General features: G+C 45.0%; 3 protein-coding genes across 3 annotated transcripts; 1 reads left to right on the plus strand and 2 right to left on the minus strand.

The window, feature by feature from the left end:
• The first annotated feature begins 927 nt into the window (after nt 1-927).
• LOC119353831 (nuclear transcription factor Y subunit A-7-like) lies at nt 928-5,248 on the plus strand. The gene is made up of 7 exons (XM_037620520.1): nt 928-1,086; nt 2,441-2,534; nt 2,629-2,791; nt 3,206-3,318; nt 3,396-3,461; nt 3,974-4,141; nt 4,543-5,248. Exons 2-7 carry the CDS (start codon nt 2,490-2,492, stop codon nt 4,897-4,899), a joined length of 912 nt encoding a protein of 303 aa, XP_037476417.1. The 5' UTR covers nt 928-1,086; nt 2,441-2,489; the 3' UTR covers nt 4,900-5,248.
• Nucleotides 5,249-5,529: 281 nt separating this feature from the next.
• On the minus strand, nt 5,530-7,875 carry LOC119353832. The gene is made up of 4 exons (XM_037620521.1): nt 7,495-7,875; nt 7,315-7,395; nt 6,119-6,294; nt 5,530-5,973 (listed from the first exon to the last, which is right to left on the minus strand). The coding sequence occupies exons 1-4, from the start codon at nt 7,778-7,780 to the stop codon at nt 5,779-5,781; spliced, it is 738 nt and encodes a 245-aa protein (XP_037476418.1). The 5' UTR covers nt 7,781-7,875; the 3' UTR covers nt 5,530-5,778.
• An 886-nt stretch (nt 7,876-8,761) lies between these two features.
• On the minus strand, nt 8,762-10,419 carry LOC119353834. Its single transcript, XM_037620522.1, has 4 exons — nt 10,101-10,419; nt 9,726-9,937; nt 9,371-9,443; nt 8,762-9,104 (listed from the first exon to the last, which is right to left on the minus strand). The coding sequence occupies exons 1-4, from the start codon at nt 10,300-10,302 to the stop codon at nt 8,923-8,925; spliced, it is 669 nt and encodes a 222-aa protein (XP_037476419.1). The 5' UTR covers nt 10,303-10,419; the 3' UTR covers nt 8,762-8,922.
• Nucleotides 10,420-16,715: the final 6,296 nt, after the last annotated feature.

Here is a 16,715-nt window from a genome sequence, read left to right on the forward strand (position 1 = left end):
AATTGTTTTGTTTGTGTGCAGGTGCTGCTAAAGATGTTAGTGTGGTGCCTCCTACTGGTTCGATAAACATTGGTTTCTTAACCGAGGAAAATACTTTTTGCTGCTATGCTACATCTCCTTTCCTCTTCGAGGAATCCAACAACTCATACAGGAGTAGCACACCATCGTTTTGTTGTGCTGGAACCAGTTCACGACTGAGCGGTGGAGTCGTGACCCGTCGTCGGCGTTTTGCATCTATCATGGTCACCACGGTCAGGGAAGGAGAGGGAGGGGCGTCCCTGCTGCTACATGAGGGTGCTTGGCTTGCTGGCGATGGAAGGAGATCGAGGGAACGGGCCTGTTGCTAGACGAGATGCATGTGGCGTGTTGCTAGGCGGTCAGGACGACAAAATCTTTTGTCAGGGGGAAAGACGAGAGGTGTGAGTAAGAAGGACCGAAGGAGAGAGATAGACGACTGAGATAGGTCAGACTGTGTGTCTAGCAGGCGACTGTCGAACCTTTGCTTCGGTCGACCGGGGCCTAGCACATCCCTGGAGATATTGTAATGGTTAGCGTGTTATTCGAATTCAGGATCTTTTGTTTGCATATTTAGTAATGATAATAATTAGAACTCTTTTAGCTTGAAAATACCCATAAAACCACATAGACGTGCTACATAAAGGATGTGTCAACCTAGTGATTATGTGAATCTTGGTGTACCCAACAATATTTGAGGAGACGTTCTCGTCGACTAGGTGCGTGTCGATTTTGTCAATCTCAAAATGATCATAGGTTAGGATGCGTGAGTGCATTTATAGAGATGAGTGTATATGTGTATACTGTGTTAAGAAAATTATTTAAGGTTGGTGACGTGACACTAGTGGACAGAAGGCCATTTATTCCCAGAAAGAAAAGAAAGAAAAAGAAAAAGAAACGGTAGGTCGCATATTTGGCAGCTAGAGGAGAGTGACAGTCCCCTCCTCTTCTTGATCCTTCGTGCTTCCGCCTCCGCTTCTCGCCTTCTCCGCCCATAATCTTTCTCGGTCTAAGAAGGATTCCACCGGACAAGGCACAGCAGGAGGATCTCGAAGGGAGAATACGGGGGAGGTGACTGCCTGACTGCTCTCCCGCCCCCATCCGAGAAATCCCCAATCGTGTTCTTGCATGCACCGCCCTGCCAAAATCGTTCTCATCTATTTCCATTTCCTGGAGTGCCTTCTTGGTTCTTGGTTCTTGATTCTGGCATGCCGTACTATCACTCCGCAGCTGGTTTGGTTCGATTCATACCCCTCGTGATTTTTCCCCCGTTGGGTTGGTCTCGTGGCCTGCCTCTCCGAAATTTGGGGCTCTTTTGTAGGATTCTTGGTTGGCGTTGCATAATTTTGGTTTCTGACAGTACGCTTGTTTGTGGGGGCAGCGTTGGTCTGCTTACTCTGGCCACTGTATTGGCGTTTCATAGGAAGTCCAGGCTCTCGTGTAGGTGTTTTAGGAAAGTGGAGTGGATGGAAATTGGACTCCCCTTTTGCAGGATTTGTTGGCGTGAAGCTAAATTCTGTGTGAATTGTGACGATTTCTGCTGATTGACAGTGACAGGAAAATAGATGCTAGTTCATATGGACAGTGTCTGAGTAGGCCTTTGTTGTGTTTGATTAGGTAAATTTCAAGAAAAATGCAGACACTTAAGGGAATTCTGGGGTTGGAACTTCAGGCCTAGCATCCTCCACTAAAAGTAGTCTAGGATTCCTGTTGGTGTTCTGCATGCAGTAGGTGCAAATCTAATGCTGAAGTAGAGCTAGTGCTTAGGGAAGAAAACTGACGTTTCTTGAAAGTAGGACTATTCAGCAGAAATCTGAAAGAACCCGAATGGGAGGTAACACGCCTTCCTTGACTGCAAGAGGAACTACTCTTTGTAGTATAAGCTAGGTATGCCGTCTATTCTAATGTTGGATGATTCCATTGGAAATGGACGACTGTAAGTGATTGTTTTTCATATGTGTTATACCTAAATTTGGAAGTAAAGGGCACTGGTGTGTTGTGTCTATCTTTTTATATTGGTTCTCGGATGATGCTAATTAGGCTAGATATGTCCCATTTCTACATATGCTGGACATTCCTGATTGCTCCCTTGGTTCAGGCAGCTCTTGATTGTATGCATGAATACTTGTGGTAGGATGCCGCTTATTTGTTGGAATATTTCTTTTTCTGGAGTGTTTATCACATTCGTGACTCCGATATTGCCAATTATCTATTTCCTGTGTTCATAAATATATCTGTTTGTCTGGTGTGCTATAATAGTGATTGCCTAATGAACTGCAAGTGATTGTGTATAAATCAAATTCTTCCTTAATGATATAAACAAAGTGATAGGGGGTCGCTGCTGCAACTGTCCTTTTACCATGTTTAATTTAATGTTGGCAATATAAGGCGCCATTTCAACTAAGCTAATTAGAAATCCCTGCAGAAAAATGTTGCTTGGAGCTAAGTGATACCGTAATATAACGCTAACACTTATGTGTAAAATGGAGGATCATCCTGGCCATCCTATTTCCAACTATGTAAGTAGTTACTATTTATAGTCAAACCTGTGTTTTTTTGGGGGGGGTTTACGCCACAAATAACAAACTTATCAGCTGGCTTCTGCGCGCGTAGGATTTCTTGTCAGGGAATGGTGTTCATACGAATAAATTAGTCCATAAGAACTACGACCGGGACTCCTCATCAGCCAAGTCTGGCCGGTCACAACAAGAAGCATCTGCAACGAGTGACAGTGGTCTAAATGAGCAACACACCTCAAGACCCTCATCACAATCTGGTAATGCTTTATCTTTAACCACACTGTCACACTAGTAATCTGCATATCTCTGCAGTTTCAGCTCTTATGATGTACTAACAGTGTCAAAAAACGTCTTATATTTTGAGGCAGAGGGAGTAACAATTCTTTTCTTTTCGTTTCGTTTCTGAGTTTAGGTATGCATTATGTGTGCCTGTATTTTAATTATCGGCCACCCCTATTACTATGCTTCTTACCAATGCCTAAACTCATTATTTGCATTTTCTCAAAAGATGAAGAGAAGATTATCTCTTAAACTATAACTTCTGACAGGTCTTTTGCTTTATTAGTGGCTCTTCTCTCCGATGATGTTCACATCTCCGAAGCCCCATTTACAATGAGGTGAATTGATCCGATTATATCTTCATGCTAACAGTAATAACCTTTTTGTTTCAGACAATGACAATGATCATGGGAAGCCCGATCAGCACATGGTAAAGCCGCTTTTATCTTTGGGGAACCCAGAGACTGTTGCTCCCCCACCAATGCTTGATTGTAGCCAATCATTTGTAAGTTCATGTCATCATGGGAATTGTTCTCTATCTCATATCCTGCCTTCAGTTGACCAGCTATTTTTTTGTTATAGGCATATATTCCTTATACTGCTGATGCTTATGCTGGGATCTTTCCAGGATATGCCTTGCACGCTATTGTAAGTTTACTCTATCCTTTTACTCTCCAAATCCTGTAAGATCTTTTACAGTTCAAGGTGATTACATATCTCATTTATATCTCTGTGGTCCATTTATGAGTTCTTTAAATTCGTTTACGATTTGTTGAGTTTTGGAGATCTTATCATTCTGCTATGGCTTGGCCTCATCGAGAAGATAATCTTTCTACCTCCTTATTGCTGAGTTCAATTACTGTTGAGAAGCAACAGAACACACTAAAAGCGTCCTCTTAAAAGGATAAAGAAGTACACAAACAGATCTTTCACTGTTTTCGCATTAAGGACTTGAGCTTTATTGATCGCTTCAGAAATAATGGAAACAAATAGATAGGATTAACTGAAATCATATTTTGATCCTGCCAATGCACATGATAGTGGTCATATTTATGGCATATAGTTTCATGTGATTGTTAAAAAAATGTCCCTCCCTTGTCATATTTATCAAAAGAAAGACTAATGGTCCTGCATCAACGATTTGTGTATTATTTACCCAGGTTCATCCCCAATTAAATGCTGCAACAAACTCTCGTGTGCCGCTCCCTGTTGAGCTTGCAGCAGAAGAGCCCATGTTTGTTAATGCAAAGCAATACCATGCAATTCTTAGGAGGAGGCAGATACGTGCTAAACTGGAGGCCCAAAATAAGCTGGTGAAAGCCCGGAAGGTAATACAATACTGAAGAATTTTGTATTTGTTCCTATACTATTTTTTTGTAAAGAGATGCTTCTGTTTTCTCTGGTATTTGCTGACTGCTGCACCAATGCATAGATTTCAGCTACAGATTTATTAGGCTACCTTGGTAATATTCAGAGGACTAAATCTAATCTGACCCCGCAGTACATTTTTGTACTAAACCTTGATAAAAACCTCTGGCAGAGGCATATTCCTAGTCTTAAGTACATACCATGTTGCAAATTGCAACATTCATTTGTTCAGCATTTTAGTTCCTGAAGGCTTGTACCCATCTACTTAGAACTATAAGTTTTACCTAGCATTGAACTAAAACCACGACAAGAATTATGGAACGGAGGGAGTACCTTTTCTAACATCGCCCCTTACATGCAGCCATACCTTCATGAATCTCGGCACCGCCATGCCATGAAGCGAGCTCGTGGAACAGGAGGGCGGTTCCTCAACACAAAACAACTCGAGGAGCAGAAGCAGAAGCAGGCTTCAGGTGGTGCAAGCTGTACAAAGGTCCTTGGCAAGAATACACTCCTTCAGGATAGCCCTGCCTTCGCACCTTCGGCATCAGCTCCCGCCAACGTGTCAAGCTTTTCAACAATCAGCATGCTGGCTAATCAGGAGCGCACCTGCTTCCCCTCGGTTGGCTTCCGTCCCACAGTTAGCTTCAGTGCACTGAATGGCAACGGGAAGCTGGCAACGAACGGAATGCACCAGCGGGCTTCCATGATGAGGTAAAGCAAAGCATCCTCTGGTGCGCTGCCGGTGGCAATTCATCCTTGGCTTATGAAGATGTTCCGTAAATGTGTTGCAATATCAGTTGGACCAAGACATTGTTATGAGTCCTTTTTGAGTTTCATCTAGTTGAAAGCACTGGTGTGCTGACGGCACTATGTGGAGACTGAAATCTTCATCATATTTCTTTTGTGTGTACTTATTCAAATAAGGCGCATCCTGACTATCCCAGAGATCGGAGTTGGGCAACCATAGGCCTATCCTTCCTTACCTGTTGTGAATGTATCTGGTACTTAACTCAGAGATGGTTGAGCCTCAAGCTTTGACGAATGATGTTGCAGTTTGGTAACTTTGCAACCTGCTTTGCCTGATTTCAGTACCTGCAACTTTGTAGAGTATCACATTTTGCATTTGATTTGGTGACTTGCCACAAACACAAATCACATTGGGCTCTGAAACATGAACTTTCAAACAAACCTGAAAGTGATCAATTATATATGGTCCTAGTTTATGTTACATGAGTCAATGAGGAGCAATAAGATGAACAGCTTAATTGTACTTTCTATCTCACATTTCAATGCTCATCAGCACACACTAGCTTCTGCCACAAAAATATTTCATTGGCAATAGGAGTAAAATCTAGGAATAAATTGCTTGCATATTAGTTACTGGGAAATGGAAATTCTGCCCTCAATATGGAAGGCCGGTGAGTACAAAAAACAAAAGAGTTCTGGCCTCAAATATCTCAAAATGCTGAGCAGAACTCAGGTTTAAAGGAGAGGTTTTAGCGACACAACATCAATTTACAGACCCAATGGTAGACAATTTACAATCTGGGCAAAAAGGAGTTATGAGGTGGAAGTGGAAAATGGCTCTTCTGGTTTAAAGGGAGGCACTCATCCTCAGCACCATTTCAAGCCTCTCGGCCTTGCGGTAGTCACTCTCAGTGAGGGTTCCAACAGGAAAAGGTGTAATCTCCAGAACTAGGTGAGGGCCGGGGAGCTCATCAAACAAGGCTCTTACATTGTAGCAACATACGCTCTCTCCATGCGCGCTTTCCCTCCTGATTTGACAACCCTGAGTGCAAGTTGAGGCAATCAGTTAAAAGAGCACTGATTTTAGAAGAATAAAAAGATACATGCCTAACATCTCAGTTTGTGAGATGCAAAGCATACAAAGCAGCTAGACGAATGTATTTGCCCTGGCTGAAGAATGAAATCACCTTGTGAGTGGAAGCATCCACAAAATTGTCATCTTCAGATAGAACCAAAGCAATTTCTTTAAGAATTCGGCGACCTTCTTCCTTTGAAGGAACTCGGTACATCCTCTTCAGTGTGCCTTTGGTTGTGGGTTTCCATTTACTGACTAGCTTCCACTTATCCTGGCCTTCTTTGTCGCCTGAATAACAAGAGCATACATCAGCTTCATGTATGAAACCATATGGGCAATGAACTAGAACTACGCGTGTTCTGCAATATTTTCACAACTTTTCAATCTTTTAATAGCTAAATGTGTTCTCTATCACAAAATATACTTAGAAAAGAAGCAAGTGATGTTCAGTATCTTCCGCATCACACAAAAGATGTTCAGTATCTTCCGCATCACACAAAAGATACTTAGAAAATTCATAAAGTGATGAAAGTAAAAAGTATCTAGATTTCACAAATCCTCCATGTAAAACTCTTCCCAATTTGAGAGGTTCCTTACACAGTACTCTCTCTGTACGGATAAATAAGGCATATTTGACTGTTAAAATTCAAGTTATAGCTGTAAATTTTCTTTAACGATGTTTTGCCAATAGTTACAAAACCACAATCATAAGGAAAATACTTCTGAATAAGAATCCAATGAAATCAGTTTTAGGATCAATTGTTGGTCAAAGCTTGAATTTGACAACCAAAATACACCTTACGGCCACCCATCTAAGTACTACAAACAATCCACAAATAGGTGCAATATTCTCATTATTTCTCATGCCAACAGCAGATGAGGATGTATCTGTTCCATGATAGTAGCAATCCACAACATGAGGCATGGCAGTTGCCTTTTTCTACATCTCAAACAAAATTTCCCCACAAACTCCTCATGACAAAACCCTCCTTGGGAGCACCCACACACAAAATGCTTCCACCTTATCAGTCCCAGTTTGACCAAACCTCATCCAAAGATGAAAAAGGCTGATTATCCCCCATGTACTTTGCTCCGTGGTACCAAGCAGAAAGCTTACTCAACAGATTCTAGAAAGAATATATTCTTCCTTATCCACAATCCAGCCAGCCCAGACCCACTACCCAGGATATACCAAACTGTACAGTTCGCAGGTCACAGCATTCACATTCCACTCCACTAAACACAGCATGAGCAGCGGTGCACAAAAGATCATTATCGACAGAACATTTGAATCCACACCGCAGATACCTGGTGCGCCGCCACGGAGCTTGTCGGCCCACTTGGAGAACCCTAGGTCGCTCTCCCCGGCGCCGTCCTCGCCTCGAATCTCTGCACACACCACGCGGAGATCAGAAACCCATTTCCCTTCCTGAACCAAACCGCGCGAATCATCGCATCATTCGCGGCGCGGGCGCGCGATGTCATTACCGTGGGAGAGGAAGGGGCTGCGGGGGGATCCCGCGAGGCCGATGTGGATGAGCGCGTAGTAGACGCAGAGGCGGCCGGCCCAGAGCAGCACGGGGCCCTCGAGCAGCGAGGCCGCGATGGGGCCCACGGCGGCGGCGGAGAAGGCGCCCGCCGCGGCGGCGCGCCGGTGCGGGCGGGCGATGGAGGGCGGGAGGAAGGGGGTCTTGGACGCGGCGGCCGGCGGCCCGCGGAGGGCGAGCGGGCTGGGCGCGGCGGCGGCGGGCGCGTGGAGGAGGTAGGCGAGCATGGCGATTGGCAGAGATGCGGTGGCTAACTGTAAACCGTGGGGCGCGCGTGTGTTCACCTCTCCCTTCTGTACTTCACTCCTCCAGGTTTGCCACCTTCGTCAGTGCTGCTGCGTGGTGCAGGAGGAAGAAAAAGGAGAACCGAGAAAAAGATAGTGCTATTGGTTATACAAAAATATAAACTTTTGTAATGGATCTTTTAATCAGAAATAATGATTGGTATATTATGCACCAATCTGAACTAGGAGTATCATCCAAATGCAACATTTAATCAACCATGCGGATAGAGTTGTCGTGTTCCGTTTTGGATAAGAGCTGTGCATTACAGGTGTGTGTGACATGTCGCTGGATTTTTACGAGGCCGACCTAGGAAGGTTCATCATGGATTCATGGTGCACGGTTTCTTACTTTCTTCTCGACAAAATCTAGGTAACAACTCAAACCAACGTGAGGGAAATGTGTGATCTGCACCTGGAGCGCAGAAATCAACTTTTCTTACTTGATGGTTTATCACTGGATTCGGTGGATCGGCGTATTCAAATTACTTTTCGTTGTTCATCTTCAGATTGCTCATGCATGCATACGACGATCCTCACTTCATTTTTTTTTATCTTTACACTGACGATTACTAAGATATCTAGCACTACGCGGCGAGTCAGGCTATGCATGTGGTGGCTTCAGATAATGGCGAAATGCTGAATGGGATGGAGTGCGACTGGAAGGACTTTGGGATAGGTACAATACAGCTTTCGGATGACAAACGGCGATGCTCTACTGTCTGCTTCCTTGCCGTGGAAAAATAATGGGTTTTGGATTGTACCCGCTGATGATCGTCAGGAACCTTCCGGCAGAAACCAGGGCGGTCTGGCCCATGGAGGCCCAGCCAAGCACAATTAGCCCTCTTTTTTTCAATTTCAACAACAAACCATTTCTTTGCTCACAATATATGGTTTGTTGAGGCGACCATCTCAGGGCAACAGTTATCATCAAGGTTGGACTTCATCAGAAGAAAAAGAATCAGATGAACCTTTTGCAGCATCTTTACTCAATTCACAATTAGGCATGGACATCTTATACACAGAGTAACTTGTGCCCGTATGATCACCCTGTATGTTGTGTATCTTTCATGTGTTGCTACTACTGACTACTCTGCAGGAGCAGGACTCAGGTCCTCTGCCCTCCAGACAGGGAGGACCCCCTGGCCGGCCAGCCTCTTGTACACCCAGAACACCACGTACTGTGGAGTGATCCTCTTCTCGTCGATCAGGAACGGCTCGATGGTGCTCACCTCCATGGAGTAGGACGTCATCGCAAAGCCCTTCGGTCCTGCGGTTGTTAGCCCATCGAAGTGAGAATTCAGATTAGTTGATATGTACTGTAGTAGAAATGATTTCGTTATGTAGTTTTTGGGCCATGAAGTGATTGATTACAGTAATTCGCGCCGAGATTTTCAGAAGTTTAAACGAGTAGCAAACTAGGTCAAGAAGGATTGTCTTGTCAACAGTATTCTCAGCAAGTAAACCAGCATTGCATTGCATTGCACGGGAAGAAACGGCATTGGACAGAAGGGTTCCAAAGTTAGTTTGTACTACCTGTGAGGTCTCCCTGCGGAAAGAAGGCCCAGAAGTAGTAGGGTATGTCTTCCTTCACGAAGGAACCTTCCAACTGCAAACCATCGACACCCAAAGGATCGATCAGAATGGCACCAAAGTACATTGAAGATTGCTAGCATTGCGTGATGGCTGGAGAGTGAGGAAGCAAGTGCCAAAACTGCTAAAATCACACCACGAGGACGTACTGGTATGCAAATATGCAATGAGCCAGTGCCATGCCTAGTGCTAGTTACTCATAGCTTGCACGGTGATAGTGCAGTAGCGATGCCAAATCACAGGTGTGTTGGGCCTGTGACTGGCGCAATCGCTTGTTGGTATGAACAACTGATCTCACCGTGTTGTTCTGGAAAGTCAGCACGACTTGGGACACGTCCTCCTCGGCCTCCAGCGCGGTCTTCAGAGGAGGGATGATCTCCTCCTCCATCATCTCCGGCAGTGGCTTCGGCGGGGCCTTCTTCGGCTTGGCCGCCGCTGGCTTGGCTGCCGGCTTCGCCTCCGCGGCGGCGGCTTCCTTCTTGTCACCGTCTGCATCCTTCGTCTCGCTAACTGCATCAGAAGTTCAGAACAGGCAAAATTCAGATACACCGATGCATGCAGCATCCGAAGCGTCTAAAGCTTCATGTGCTACAAGAACAGCGCGGATGATCATCACTGCGTACACCACTCCTGATGGCATAGTGAATTAAGCTGAGTGATCGAATGGGGGTACCCGTGGTTGCGGCGGCGGCGGTGGCGCCGGCGGATGACTCCTGCACGGCGCAGCAGGAGGCGACGGAGCGAGGGAAGGCGACGACGAGCGGCAGTCGCTTCGCGAAGAGCGGCGCGGCGGAGCACTTGCACCTCGCCGCCGCATGCCGGACCGTGAGCGGTGGGCTCGTGAGCCTCGACGAGTGCAGAGCCCGGGTCGCCATGGGGACGAGTCCGTCACGCAGCCGATCGACGACTTCCGGTGGATGGGTCGTTGCTGTCCACTGGTTGAGTTGGGTGGCGCTGCACCGACGCCGCTCTATCTGCACCCCGATGGAGAAGAGACCGGTGCCGCATGGCTGCTCGCCTCTGAGCCAGCCGTTTCCTCGTCTGCTGCTGTGGCTTACAACTTACAGGAAACGTGAGCCGCCCGATTAAAGGTTTAAAACCCGTTGTTGGTAGCTTACCAAGCAGGCCATCAGATCAACTCACACGAAAAGATGGAGCATCGTGTGACTGACATGGAATTCGATAGTTTGAATTTTGGAAAAGGAAAACATTACCCTTCAGCTGGCGGATGCAAGCAAAGCATCCTTCGCTTGCTTAGCCGTTGGATCCATCCTGATTGATCGCCCACATTGGCCACAAGTCAGTCCGGCAGCTAGTTTTCTTTTCTGTAACAAAGTTTTCTTTTCTGTAATAAGAGTCTTGTTTCAGTAGATTTATGCAACACGGGACTAATTTCAAAAAGAGAAAAAACTAATTTGGTGGTGAAGATTATTTTTTCCTGCAATATGGGTCTTATTTCAAAAGGTTTCTGCAATAGACATCTTATTTCACAAAGATTAAAAATAGTTCGATGATGAAGTTTTTTTTCTGCAACAAGGGTCTCGTTTTAGAAACATAGTCCGAGTTGCAGAAAGCATCAGAGGAGCACTTCATAGTTAGGGAGTGGGCGGCCAGACTTTGCAACATGAGTCATGTTTCAAAAACATAGCTCCAGTTGTAAAAAACGCCGGAGGAGCGCCCGACATGAGAGGTCGTCGTTGTGCTGGAGTGGAGCTAGCAGCTGCTCACGGGGCTGAGGTGGAGGAGGAGCAGCAACTCCGGCGAGCGGCGGCGCCTAGGCGCGTGGCCTGTTGTCTCGATGGACCTTTGCAACAAGGTCTTATTGCAAACCCCCTAAGCGCAACAAGGTAGTTGTTGTAAAGGTCATCAACTAGCTGGGACGATAGATCAGACGGCTATTGTTATAAATGTTTATGCAACGCCGCTCTTATTGTAAGGAAGGTCACGCACGTGGACGAGTAGATCGGATAGCCATCCTCACGTCCATCCAACGAGCAGTTACGTGGCGGATGTTTTCTAGTTATCCGCGGGCCAACGTGTAACGTTTTACTACTATTAACGTTCAAGAACCATTGCTATATTAGGAGTCTCCGCTACTTGCAAATTACTCCCTCCGTTCTATAATATAAAAGCGTTTTTAATACTATATTATTATAGGACAGAGGGAGTAGAGTTCTTTATAAAACCATCAACCAAATACCCTCAGAATTTCAAAAAGAAAAATTCAAATACCCTCAGATCATTCCCACCTAATAAAGTTTAAGAGTCTATCTTACTTTGATGGTCTGCTATGTCATCTAACGGCTTAGCTTCGATGTTCTGCCGTGGACTACCACCGTGTGGATCGCTGCCCGTCCCCCACGATCCGATGAGGCATTCGTGTTCCTGAAATCATGCCAATGATTTCCTTCTAGACTCAGAAAGTCAGAAGTAAGCACACGCAGTCCTCATCGTGGATCGTCTAAAAAACTGCAGCCGCCATAGTCAGTCAGTCACGAGCCCTCGGTGTCGTCCTTGTTGTCACGTCACACCTGCCATGCACTGCCAGCTCTGTACTCCACGCCTGCGCCGTCACCATCGTCCCAAATCATAGCAAGTCACTCCAGCTAAAATATCCTCGCACGCCCGAGAAAACTACACACCATCATCATTGAATCCATAGTTTTAAAAACCGGACCAGCGATCGAACCGATGATGCCGTCAGTTTAGGTTTTTACTGGTCGGACCGCCGGTTCATCAATTCATTTAATGCGTTTTAAGCCATAGAATTATGTAAAAATAGGTCTCCGCACAAAAAATATATAATAAAAATAGGTACGCTTTTTTAAACTATGGTCGAATCCCACCCCTCACTACCCTGCCTCTAGGCGCACGCCACGCCGCGACTGTGCCCGCTCCCTGAGAGTCTGACACCCGAGAGCTCCACCCCTCCTGGAGGAAGGAGAATCTGCGCGTGGGAAGATACGGTCTTCGCCATCGTGGTCGGGCTCGGATTTGGCGGCAGAGCTTAGTGCCCCCAATGGATTTTGTTTCGCCATCGTGATCGGGTTCGGTTTTGGCGGCAGAGCAGATGTATTTTGTGTCCCCGCTGGCGTTTCGAGCTCGGGAGCCCCAACTCAGTGAGATGTCCTAGCCGCCCTCCGCTTCCCATGTTTCTGAATTGTCTTAGTAGAGTAGCTCCACTTGTAGAGGAATAAAGGGGAAGAATGGTGGGATTGATGATGTATTGCTTGAGCCTCATGGGCATATATATAGGAGTACATGACCTTCTTGAAGTACAAGACAAAATAGAATAAATCCCACGCTATCCTATACTTCCTAAATAATCACTATACTCAACATCCCCCCACAGTCACAACGGTAGTGATGCAGACGATGAGACTAGAGAAGAATCCCAAGGTTGTAAGTCGACGAACATCCCCCCACAGTCGTAACTGTCGATGCATCACCGAAATCGTGGCTGGAGTGAAAACCAACAAGTTTGCTCAAACAAGGTGGTAGCCCTTTGTGACGTTATCGAGGTAGCCTAGAGGGTAGGGTGGTGTAGCCTTGGTCAAGGTAGCCGTGAGAGGATGTCCTGGTCAATGTTGAGTCGGGGTGGCTAGTGTCGAGGTAGTCGCGATGGAGCCACGGGCGCAAGGAGGCACCGAGTCGGTCATGGGGACTCGGAAGTGGTGTGTCGGGAAGAAGAAGGTGTCGACGAGGCATCGCGCCTGGTTTGCCAAGCCCGGGGACACGTCGTGGACGAAGGCATGAGTCGGTGCTACCGGCACTGACATGAGTAGATGTATGAAGTTGATGTTGACAGGCATCACACTAGGCATGCTAGGCCCCGGGACACGTCATGGACGAAGGCATGCGTCGGTGTTTTCTGCATCGGGCATGCATAGACGGGGACCAGCATGAGCTGTACGCCATGTTTAGGGAGCTAGCAGAGAAGAACATGATGACGGTTGCGGCGCTAGTCGATGTGGGATAGAAGGTGCCGACGTTGACTGCGGTTGTCGGAGTAGATGAAGTGGCTCGGGAAGATGACAACGACGCTGGCGATGAGATAGTGCTAGACGAAGGGGGTGGGTGACGAAGTACACTACAAATTTTTATCTATTTTGTGAGTTTCACTTGTGTCACGTAGAACCCTTTTTCGTCGTGAAAAATACCCCCATGACGTTTCCAACGTATCTATAATTTTTGATTGCTCCATGCTATATTATCTACTGTTTTGGACATTATTGGGCTTTATTATCTACTTTTATATTGTTTTTAGGACTAACCTATTAACCGGAGGCCCAACCCAGAATTGCTGTTTTTTTGCCTATTTTAGGGTTTCGAAGAAAAGGAATATCAAACGGAGTCCAAATGGAATGAAACCTTCGGGAACGTGATTTTCTCACCGAACATGATCCAGGAGACTTGGACCCTACATCAAGAAACAAAGGAGGGGGCCACGAGGTAGGGGGGCGCGCCTACCCCCCAGGCGCGCCCTCCACCCTCATGGGCCCCCTGTTGCTCCAACGACATACTCCTTCCTCCTATATATACCTACGTACCCCAAACGATCAGATACGGAGCCAAAACCCTAATTCCACCGCCGCAACTTTCTGTATCCATGAGATCCCATCTTGGGGCCTGTTTCGGAGCTCCGCCGGAGGGGGTATCCATCACGGAGGGCTTCTACATCATCACCATAGCCCCTCCGATGAAGTGTGAGTAGTTTACCTCAGACCTACGGGTCATAGTTATTAGCTAGATGGCTTCTTCTCTCTTTTTGGATCTCAATACAATGTTCTCCCCCTCTCTTGTGGAGATCTATTCGATGTAATCTTCTTTTGCGGTGTGTTTGTTGAGACCGATGAATTGTTGGTTTATGATCAAGTCTATCTATGAACAATATTTGAATCTTCTCTAAATTATTTTATGTATGATTGGTTATCTTTGCAAGTCTCTTCGAATTATCAGTTTGGTTTGGCCTACTAGATTGATCTTTCTTGCAATGGGAGAAGTGCTTAGCTTTGGGTTCAATCTTGCGGTGTCCTTTCCCAGTGACAGTAGGGGCAGCAAGGCACGTATTGTATTGTTGCCATCGAGGATAACAAGATGGGGTTTTCATCATATTGCTTGAGTTTATCCCTCTACATCATGTCATCTTGCTTAAGGCGTTACTCTGTTTTCTTGAACTTAATACTCTAGATGCATGCTGGATAGCGGTCGATGAGTGGAGTAATAGTAGTAGATGCAGGCAGGAGTCGGTCTACTTGTCTCGGACATGATGCCTATATACATGATCATACCTAGATATTATCATAACTATGCTCAATTCTGTCAATTGCTCAACAGTAATTCATTCACCCACCGTAAAATACCTATGCTCTTGAGAGAAGCCACTAGTGAAACCTATGGCCCCCAGGTCTATCTTCATCATATTAATCTTCCAATACTTAGTAATTTCCTTTGCTTTTTTACTTTGCTTTTATTTTACTTTGCATATTTATCATAAAAATACCAAAAATATTATCTTATCATATCTATCAGATCTCACTCTCGTAAGTGGCCGTGTAGGGATTGCCAACCCCTTATCGCGTTGGTTGCTAGGATTTATTTGTTTTGTGCAGGTGCGAGGGACTTGTGCGTAGCCTACTACTGGATTGATACCTTGGTTCTCAAAAACGGAGGGAAATACTTGCGCTACTTTGCTGCATCACCCTTTCCTCTTCAAGGGAAAACCAACGCAGTGCTCAAGAGGTAGCAAGAAGGATTTCTGGTGCCATTGCCGGGGAGGTTCACGCAAGTCAAGATTTGACTCCCGACAACGAGCCATTTCTGGCGCCGTTGCCGGGGAGTCTACGCAAAAGTCAATATACCAAGTACCCATCACAATCCTTATCTCCCGCATTACATTATTTGCCATTTGCCTCTCGTTTTCCTCTCCCCCACTTCACCCTTGCCGTTTTATTCACCCTCTCTCTCTCTCTATCCTCCCCCTCTTTCTCTATTTGCCTCTTTTCGCCCGCTTGCTTTTTGTTTGCTTGTGTGTTGGATTGCTTGCTTGTCACGATGGATCAAGATAACACTAAATTGTGTGACTTTACCAATACCAACAATAATGATTTTATTAGCACTCTGATTGCTCCTCTTACCGATGCTGAATCTTGTGAAATTAATGCTGCCTTGCTGAATCTTGTCATGAAAGATCCGTTTTCCGGCCTTCCTAGTGAAGATGCCGCTACCCATCTAAATAGCTTCATTGATTTGTGTGATATGCAAAAGAATAAAAATGTGGATAACGATATTGTTAAATTGAAGCTATTTCCTTTTTCACTTAGAGATCGTGCTAAAGCTTGGTTTTCGTCTTTGCCTAAAAATAGTATTGATTCATGTAATAAGTGCGAAGATGCTTTTATCTCTAAGTATTTTCCTCCCGCTAAGATCATCTCCCTTAGAAACGATATTATGAATTTTAAGCAACTTAACTATGAACATGTCGCACAAGCTTGGGAGAGGATGAAATTAATGATACATAATTGCCCTACTCATGGTTTGAATTTGTGGATGATTATACAATTTTTTTATGCCGGATTGAATTTTGCTTCTAGAAATCTTTTAGATCCGGCCGTGGGAGGCACTTTATGGAAATCACTTTAGTAGAATCTACTAAACTCCTATATAATATTATGGTTAATTATTCTCAGTGGCATACTGAAGATCTACTAATAAAAAGGTGCATGCGATAGAAGAAATTAATGTTTTGAGTGGAAAGATGGATGAACTTATGAAATTATTTTCTAGTAAAAGTGTTTCTTCTGATCCTAATGATATGCCCTTGTCTACTTTAATTGAGAATAATAATGAATCTATGGATGTGAATTTTGTTGGTAGGAACAATTTTGGTAACAACACGTATAGAGGAAATTTTAATCCTAGGCCTTATCCTAGTAATCCCTCTAATAATTATGGTAATTACTATAACAATTCTTATGGAAATTATAATAAGATGCCCTCTGGTTTTGAATCTAATATTAAAGAATTTATTACTTCGCAAAAGAATTTCAATGCTTTGATTGAAGAAAAATTGCTTAAGATTGATGAGTTGGCTAGGAATGTTGATAGAATTTCTCTTGATGTTGATTCTTTGAAACTTAGATCTATTCCACCTAAGCATGATATCAATGAGTCTCTCAAAGCCATGATAATTTCCATTGATGAGTGCAAAGAAAGAACCGCTAGGATGCGTGCTAAGAAAGATGCCTTTATAAGAGCGTGTTCTTCTAGTTCCTATGAAAATAAAGAT

This window comes from Triticum dicoccoides, chromosome 2A (genome assembly GCF_002162155.2).
Source record: "Triticum dicoccoides isolate Atlit2015 ecotype Zavitan chromosome 2A, WEW_v2.0, whole genome shotgun sequence".
Lineage (NCBI taxonomy): Eukaryota > Viridiplantae > Streptophyta > Magnoliopsida > Poales > Poaceae > Triticum > Triticum dicoccoides.